Here is a 9,488-nt window from a genome sequence, read left to right as displayed (position 1 = left end):
TTGTGAGTAAAATCACATTCATAGTCAAGTGGCATGAATCGATAAGAGGGTGTTGAGTTATAGTAGCAATAAGGTGTTTGCACTGATATTAGCGATCGCCATGGCAACAATGGAAGCCATTTCGCTTTTCAGTCGTTGTTTGTTTAACTTTTATATTAATAATATGACACGTAATTACTAATAGTGCATATCTAATGTAGCTAGTGGCTTTATCTATATGGAAACGATATGCAGAGTATATGTTAATTTTTGTATTTTCTGTAATTTCACGTATACCCGGAAATTACGTATTTTCGCCACTTCCGGTTGCACAAGGCACTGGAACGCAAGCATGTGTTCCAAACACTGTTTGGCGCCACTGACATGGTATGAGATTGGTATTGTATTCACTATAAATTGACATGCTGATGAAGGAGACAACGTCTCCGAAAACGTTACATTGAAGTGTGATTTTCTATGTTAAAAAGACCTGAGAGTGCAATCTTTCTTTGGGACTATAGTATCATATTTTTGCACCCAGGTGGATGTCCATAGCAGGGTCGGACTGAAGACAGGTTTGAGATATATATATATATATATATATATATATATATATAGTATGTGTGTGTGTGTGTATATATATATATATATATATATATATATCAAGGATGTGCAGTCATAGGAGGCAGGGGAGGCAGGGCCTCCCCTGCCATTTTGGCCCCCAAAGTTTATTTAAACTTAATATAAATTGTGTTAAAAAAAAAAATTACTTTTTTTTTTCTCCCTCATTTTACGCTATGGAGATGCAGACATACTTTATATACTCCATTGCGCAACATGGGTGCGTATTTTGATAATTAGAGCGACACCTGCTGGCTACTAAACAAAAAATATTAACCTTTTTTTTCTCCCCATGTTACGCTATGGAGAGGCAGTGTACTTTTCTACTTCTCCATTGCGTAACATGGGTGCATTTTTTAAATCCCACAGTAACGAAGAGAACACCACCCACTGGCTGCCATAGCCTGACCGAACGTCAGTGATATATATACACACACACGACCATTATTGAGGAAGTTATTCCTCAGGCTTCTTAGCTGAAAACAAGATTTAAAGAGGAGTTTTTGCCACCTGCATTTATAGTACAATACAGTAATATTGTGTACAGCACATGTGAGTAGTTTTGCTCTCTTAAAGGGCCAGTGCAGTGAATTGTAAAACAAAAATTGCTATCATGCACATAAAAGAGCAGTAACATGTTAAAAACATTGTTTTAGCGCTGGCCTTTTTTCGACACTGAAGCTATCAGGAAGTGTATAACTGTGTATAAACTGTTAAAAATGTCCATTTTATATGCAGCAAAGATAAAAGAAAACGACTGGCTGATAAACAGAAATCCCATGCCTTATTAATGGATAGCAACAAACCTCACACAAATAAAAACAATATATATATTGCAGTTTTTACATTTACATCATTCATTTCAAAGCTATAAATATAATATTATGTAATAACATAAAATATATATCAAGTTATAATATAATATTTCATTACTAATGTCAATCTTGAGAAGGGCCACACATTACCTTCCCATTGACTTTATATAACTGGGTTCATTTTACACCAATTTTTATTTTTTTTTACAAATTTTCCATCAGTAACAGAACCCCGGCGTACAATGAGGGCTACCTGTGTGTGTATATATATATATATCTTTTCTGAGGGTACATGTTACTGATAAAGTCCCTAGCCACAAGTGTGTGTGTGTGTATATATATATATATATATATATATATATATAGATATATAAATATATATATAGACACAAAGAAAGACCTTATATCTGATTCCCTCAGCCGCAGACATCTTTTCTGAGGGTACATGTTACTGATAAAGTCCCTAGCCACATGTGTGTGTGTATATATATATATATATATATATATATATAGATATAGATATAGATATATATAAATATATATAGATATATAAATATATATATAGACACAAAGAAAGACCTTATATCTGATTCCCTCAGCCGCAGACATCTTTTCTGAGGGTACATGTTACTGATAAAGTCCCTAGCCACAAGTGTGTGTGTGGGGGGGGGGATGTTGGAATTATTTAACATATCATTTTGTTCTCCTGTTTTTCAAATATTTCTTAACTGTTTTTCTCCCTTTTTTTATTTGTAGCCAAAACTGCGTTGATGCATACCCAACATTCCTTGCTTTGCTTTGGTGTGCTGGAGTGTTCTGTAGTCAAGGTAAAATATAATATTTCATAACCAAATGCATTTTTATTAAAAAAAATTATTTAAATAATTGATACGGTGCTCACAATATACAATTATAGAATATATACACTAACCCCACATTTAGAAGATTTTAAGGTAAAACCGATTCAAACATAAAGTAGTTAAGTTACACTGTCATTTTAGTCCTTTTGCTCCAAAATAAACCCCAAACGCACAAAAAAATAAAATAAAGTTTTTCCTATAATTATATCATTATATCATTATATCGTTATAATTCAGAGGGTACACTATGCGCATCATTAATATACAAAAAAGTAGCATTAAAAGTAATAATATAAGTAATAAAAACATAATAATATTAACGTGTTCCCTATGCCTATAGCGTAGTGGCTATACTGTGCTTAAGTCATTGTGATTGTCATTGTGGCAAAAAATTCAATATTGAAATGACAATGTATTTTCAATAAAAAGATATATCACATTATTCTTTCAAGCAGTGTTAGCAGCTAAGTTATTTGTTTTTCAGGTTGGTGTTGTTATACAGGGACATTTAATCATTATATTGACACTGTATTATGCAGTAACCAGTGAAGAGAACTATGACAGAACCTGGTGTACAATGTTTTAATGGTACAAAATGTTGGAAATGATTTTAACTGAAACATAAAATATTCTTCTATATATACAAATATCAATAGTAGATAAATAATTGATTTGATTATTGTGTTGTTTTTCAGCGCCTGCAGCTTTTGCTGGATTGATCTATCTGTTTGTTAGACAGAAGTACTTTGTAGGATACCTTGGAGAGCAGACACAAAGGTATAAATAATATTGGTATATAATTAATAAAGGTACAGGATCCATTACATAGATTTTACATTTAAATGCATCACTTCAGGCTTCAGATTACATTGCTGAATATTACATAAACTTTAAACAAACATGAAACACATTTTTCTTTCATGACTGAGAGAGAGCATACAATTCCAATACACTTCTATTATCATATTAGCTTTATTCTCTAGGTATCCTTTGTTGAAGGTGCATAAATGCACTACAGGGAGCAAGCTGAATACATCAGGTGAGCCAATGAAAAGTGGCATACATGTGTAGTCACCAATCACCAGCTAGCTCCCAGTAGTTTATTGCTACTCCTGAGCCTACCTAGGTATGCTTTTTAACAAAGGATACCAAAACTACAAAAGAAATTAGATAATAGAAGTTAATTGAAAAGATGTTTAAAATATTATGCTCTAATCTGAATAATGAAAGAAAAAAAAGGTTTTATGTCCCTTTAAATCATTAAATATATAGCTTCCGAGTTCACAGGAGAAAATCAGTGTCCGTCTGACAGTTTAAATTCCTTCACCATGGAATCCTCTGGCAAATGTAATGGTTCTTCTCTAGACCCCTGGTAAAAGAACTGCCTGGATGTCTAAGACAAGACAAGATAGACTCTGAATAGCTGTTTAACCCTAGCCCCTAGAAGCAGAATAACAAAATAAAAGCAGCTACCTTTACATTAAATACAAAGAAAGATACATAATATTTTATTTATATAATATACAAAAATAAATACATACAGTTTTTGTGTTTTTATTATACAACATTGCTACAACTGCAAGTGGTGCATTCATTTTTGTTCATGAGGTTAAACGCACTGTATATTTAGAGCAGTTTAGCTTTTGACAAATAGACCTCTTCCCAGTTACCTATATAGTTTTAAAGGAGCAGTTGCATCCTTTTATGAGAGCGTTTACAGGATCACCCTATGTGCGCCCCAGTCAGACTATTTTTCTTATAAAAAGAATTGTGTCTGCAACAGGGCAGGGGCCTATTTGTCAATAAAATAAAATAAATAAATGGATCTAAAGACAATTTACCAATGTATCATTATTGAAAGTATATTATTTTTGATGCCTTTGCTGTAAAATACATCTAGACATTGTGCTAGTTTAATGTAGTTATCTACATTTTTATGAGCTAGTATTTTCCTTACCTTCTCTCACCTTCCCTCTATCCATTTGCTCTTTTAATTGCAAAGTTCTCTTCAGATATAAAGGCACATTATCATATGTCTTACAGCTTGTGTTTAAAGTGAATGTAAAGTTTGAGGAATGAGTGCCCGGTTTTTAATAATCCTATTAAAAACAGGGCACTTTCATTCATCAAACTTTATATTACACTGCTTTTAATATAAAATACTTACCTTTTCTTTCTGCAAGCCGCTGCTGTGCTTCTCCAGACCGTCGCAAGCCTCTTCTTATGTCAGGAATGACGATTCCGGCATCTTCAAATCACGGCTTCCCCCCGGGGGAATCATTGCCTAAGGCAACGTCGTGATTGATGGAAGGCCGGAATTGTCATTTCTGATGTCGGCAGAGGCTTGCGACGGACGGAGGAAGCGCTGGAGCGGCTTGCAGAAAAAGTAAGTATTTTTAAAAAAAGCAGTGAATTTAAATTTTTATTAATGAAAGTGCCCGTGTTTTTAATAGGATTATTAAAAACCGGCATTGATTCATCAAATTTAACATTTACTTTAATGTCCCTTTAAATGTACGTATAAATGAATTTTACTATCTGTTTATTAATTAATACACAGTCACATGCTTTTTGCACTTCTGTGCTGTAGGTTTTCTTGCCCAACCCATATTAATTTAGCACACGTCTTACTTCTGCTGTATTTTGGGATGTTAAGCGCAAATTGTAAGCATCATAATAATGTATCTTTTTACTGATTTTCCTGACCTCTAGAACAAAAGGACCCTTGCTAACCAATCACAAACGAATACACATGTATAGGATTTGATCATTAATTGTTGTTTGCACGTGTGCAGTTAAAGAACTCTGCCCGTAAAGATGTTTAGCACTAATTCAGATTAGTTAATCAGATATTTAAACAGACACATGCCCCTTTCTAATCTCCATATAATACCTAAATATGCTATCATGATTGCTGATGTAAATTGGCAGAATGTGGACCCAGCACAATTCGCCGGATTTATTTTGAAGCAAAATAAATAATGAATGTATATTGAAAATATTGTGGGCCAGATTACAAGTGGTGTAACAAGTCTAACTCCGCTAGAAGTAAGCTTTTTGCGCATGTCGGGTAGCGCTTGTATTACAAGTTGAAAGTAAACCATTTTTGCTTGCGCACTGACCCGATGCGTGTAAAATGACCAACTTAGATTATCATGCGCAATAACATATTCACCCATAGAAGTCAACGGTACAAAAAAAACAACAACACCCTACTTGCATGCAAACACAATTGCATATTCTCAAGTGTGCTAACCCGATATGAAAAAAATTATATTTCACATTCCAATTTTCTTCACATAGCAGAATATGTTCTATTTGTTCATAAATACATTTTTCTATATATATATGATGGTACTTTGTTACAATGTATATCTATACATATATATACTGTATATATATATATTTATATACAGTATGTGTGTATATGTATATATATATATATATATATATATATATATATATATATATAAAATTATATATAGGTATAGATATATACAGATATAAATAGGAAAATTAATTTAAAAATACTTTGAACATATTCTGCTATGTACAGAACATTGAAATGCTAAATATTTACAGTAAATAAACAGTAAACACTTTATTAAGTATGAATATTGCATACATATGCTTTTTCATGTTTTCATCTACTTGACAGCAAAGGGCTCCAATGCACTTATATATGTGTGTGTATATGTATATATATATATATATATAAATATATGTCTGAGTGTCTATATATGTATTTATATGTTTATATGTGTATATATGTCTGTAAATACATATATACACATATAAATACATAAATACATATGTACACATAAAAAAAAAATATATATATATATATATATATATATAATTAGATGTAAATAGTTGTATCTCAGTGTTAAAGCCCTTTGCCTGAAGTTTTTTTCTAACACCTGAGACCTCATATGTTTGAGTCCTTATAACTATTTTGTGCAATATTGTTTTGATATATTTTTTATTAGATGGGGTTATTATCAGTGTAACTGTACTTTATAATGTATTTTGATTTGTTTTGTGCAACTTTTTAGTTTTGCAAAACAGTTAACCGGTGCTCTGAGGATGCAGTAATTATTCTAGCATAAATCAGACACGTGCAAACACCGGCGATAAACCCCTTTTCAATTGCTAACTGTTATCGCGTCACTTGTAACCTGGCCCTGTATGTGTTGTTACTTTTTGAGTTTAATGACTCTTCAAATGGCCATAATAGTAAAAAAATCACATGCTCTAAATCTAGCCACCTTTAGCAAATTAGAGCATGTCATTTTTTGACTAGTCAACAAGCCCGTTCAGTGGCGTCACTATGGGGGGCGGGGGGGGGGCGGGCCGCACCCGGGTGAGACCCTCCAGGGGGTGACACCAAAAAAAAATTTTTTTTTTTTTTAAATTTTATTGAAATTCAAAGAAATACAATGTTGAGATGCATAGATTTTTTTTATTAGAGGGGCTGGCATTTGTGAACATTGGTGGGGCTGGGGAAGATGTAGACACACAATTTTTTTGCCCCTTGAGCCAGTGCTGCAATTTCAACAAATAGTTTTCCCGGCTGCTTTTGCTTGTTTGTACTTTGCTTCTCCCCTGCCCAATTTCGCTATGAATGTTGTGGGCATGCCGTGGGGCTTGCAAAGTTGCGCTGCTAGCCTAAACCTGCCTGCCTATCTGTGCTCAGTGACATGTGGAGCAGTGGAGTCACTCACTGCTGTGCTGTCTCTCTAAACGGGAACTGGCAAATCATGAGGGGATGCCTGGCACCTGACCGCATGACTGTTTGACACTGTCTTTAAAGTGAAGGAGCCACGTATGATGCCCACCAGACCATTACGGTTACGGTACACTAAGTGCACACTGAACAGGTAGGAGGGCGGGCGGGGGTCTGGGGGTGATCAGAGTGCAGAGGTGATTGGCCATAAGAAGCGGTAGGCACGCGGCCCGGGGCTGTGCACTGACAGGCTTGGAACAGAGTCAGAGAGCAGAATTTTCATAGTTTGCACCTAAAACTTTTCTTTAGTGATTTATTTTTAGAGTGCTCTGTTTATCTTTCATTTGATGCTCTGCTGAGCCAGGGAGCAGCTCTAGGCATGCGCGTTATAATTAATGCAGTGCAGTTTACATATTTTGTAAGTGTGTGTCTGAGTTTTTGTGTGTGTGTGTGTGTGTGTGTCTCAGTGTTTTTGTGTGTGTTTTTGTGTGTGTGTCTGAGTGTGTTTCTGAGTGTTTGTGTGTGCATCTGAGTATGTTTTAAGTGTGTCTGAGTGTTTGTATGTGTGTTTGCCTGTGTTTTTGTGTGTGTCTGCTTTCTGGGGGGGGGGGGGTGACACCATAACTTACCGCACCGGGTGACACCAACCCTAGTGACGCCACTGAGCCCGTTTTGGATTTTGTCTGGAAATGGATTGTATACATAATCTACATTTAAAGCTACTAGATCACGTATAATTAAACTTCTCTGCAGTATCTCAATATCTGTGCTATTTATGTTGTAAGCTCACGAGTCCATCTGCCCTACAGATTTTGTCATCTAAAGGTAGCTTACAACTAACAGTAACTCATGTCAGGGCCTTCAACCCTTTTTTATTCATGTGAATGTCTTTTGCTTATTGTACTCTGCAATTTTACACCTAATATTGGTGGTTTATTATTAAACAATACCACTACTACTAGTACTGCTGCTACTACTGCTATTACTACTACTACTAATAATAATAATTATAACTATCATGTGCTATTATATTAACCCTTTCGCTGTTTTTTCACCCCAGTGCAGAGCCAATTTTGAGCTTTTTTGCTACTTAGATTTAAACCCTATTGTAGTCAAATTTCAGTTTAGTGGCCCACACAAATGAAATATCGTTTTTTCAGCAGGCCCAGCAGATTCACAATATGCGATTATTACATTTATTATTCATGGCATATGAGATAGCTGTTTCAAAAACTGTCCACTGGACTATACAGACCAAATTCATATCTTTTTTTGAGAGAGGAACCTGTCTACTAGAAAATAAACTTTATTAGGGGTCTCTACACATACCAGATACAAATCCCCATGTGTTTTTTCTACTTAATTTTTTAAAAGATCTTTTGTGTTCCAAGACCACAAGGGTATAGTCTTTCAAATGAGAGGTCTTGGAGGTTTGTATTTGCTATGGGAGCTGAGATTGAGGGGTTTGAAGAACCTCCCCCCTCCAGCTACCTAGCAGTTACAGTGAGCTTTCTGGTTCTGCCCACTTTGTGACATAACCACGTGCATGAAACCTGGAAATGCTGCCCACTAGGCCACCAAACATCCCCAGCCTGTAGTGAGAGGAATAGCCAAAAGATTGTTTGATAGGTGATCCCCAGGCGTTCTCGTCATGCATACTGAAGGGGTCTTATTATATGTTTGCCATATTTACAAAATATTATCTATGTATTTATGTTATTTCTAGTATATTTGGAGTGAGTTCGGTAGTGCATATTTAGTTTTTGTTTTGATACGAGATCCTAATAAACATTATATACTTTGTGTCTATTCTTTTTCAGCACTCCTGGATACATTTTCGGAAAGAGAATCATATTTTTCCTATTTCTTATGTCAGTAGCTGGCATTCTCAATTATTTTCTTGTGGCCATCTTTGGAAGTGACATGGAAAAGTATTTAAAAACTATCAGTGGAACTGTCTCAGCGCTTCTACTCATTCCCTAGACTGTAAACCACTTGTATGTCATCTGGCAAAGTAAAAATGTTTCCATTTTTGTATCAATAAAGTTTTTGTCAAACTATACTTTAAACATGAAATGAAATTAATGTTATATGAGCATAATATACAATAATTTATAACAGTGCAATAATATTATTTGGTATAAAAGAAGTCTCTCTATTTTTTGTTTTCATTGTGATATTTTTATGAAAGATATATTGGTCTTTTATTCATTATAAAAAATAAAATAAAAATCATAACCTAAATAAAAAATGAAATGTATTTGAAATATTTAGAAAATAATGCAAACTATTGTATTTAACAAAACACCTACACTCTCATTCTGCTTCAAACCACAATTAACCCACACTATCCAGTGCACACTGTGTTGCTTCTGACCCAATATGAAAAAAAAAAAATTAAATGCAAAATATGCTCATTATTTATTTTGTCAGATTTTCCTGTAATTTAATTCTGACAAACTTGGGCTTCCAATTCCTACTAAAAGT

The 9,488-nt window shown here is 34.3% G+C and overlaps 1 protein-coding gene across 1 annotated transcript in view; it reads left to right on the top strand.

Annotated features, from left to right (window-relative positions):
• Positions 1-9,063, top strand: part of ALOX5AP (arachidonate 5-lipoxygenase activating protein) — a 33,097-nt gene extending 24,034 nt beyond the window's left edge. Inside the window, exons 3-5 of the mRNA XM_053705041.1 lie at positions 2,172-2,242; positions 2,971-3,052; positions 8,822-9,063. Coding sequence (XP_053561016.1) covers positions 2,172-2,242; positions 2,971-3,052; positions 8,822-8,984 — 316 coding nt within the window. The 3' untranslated portion in view covers positions 8,985-9,063. The remainder of the gene's footprint in view (positions 1-2,171; positions 2,243-2,970; positions 3,053-8,821) is intronic.
• The last annotated feature ends 425 nt before the right edge of the window (positions 9,064-9,488 follow it).

Source organism: Bombina bombina, chromosome 3 (assembly GCF_027579735.1).
Source record: "Bombina bombina isolate aBomBom1 chromosome 3, aBomBom1.pri, whole genome shotgun sequence".
Taxonomy (NCBI): domain Eukaryota; kingdom Metazoa; phylum Chordata; class Amphibia; order Anura; family Bombinatoridae; genus Bombina; species Bombina bombina.
The sequence above is the reverse complement of the archived record's forward strand: the minus strand, read 5'-3'. Positions and strand labels throughout refer to the sequence as shown.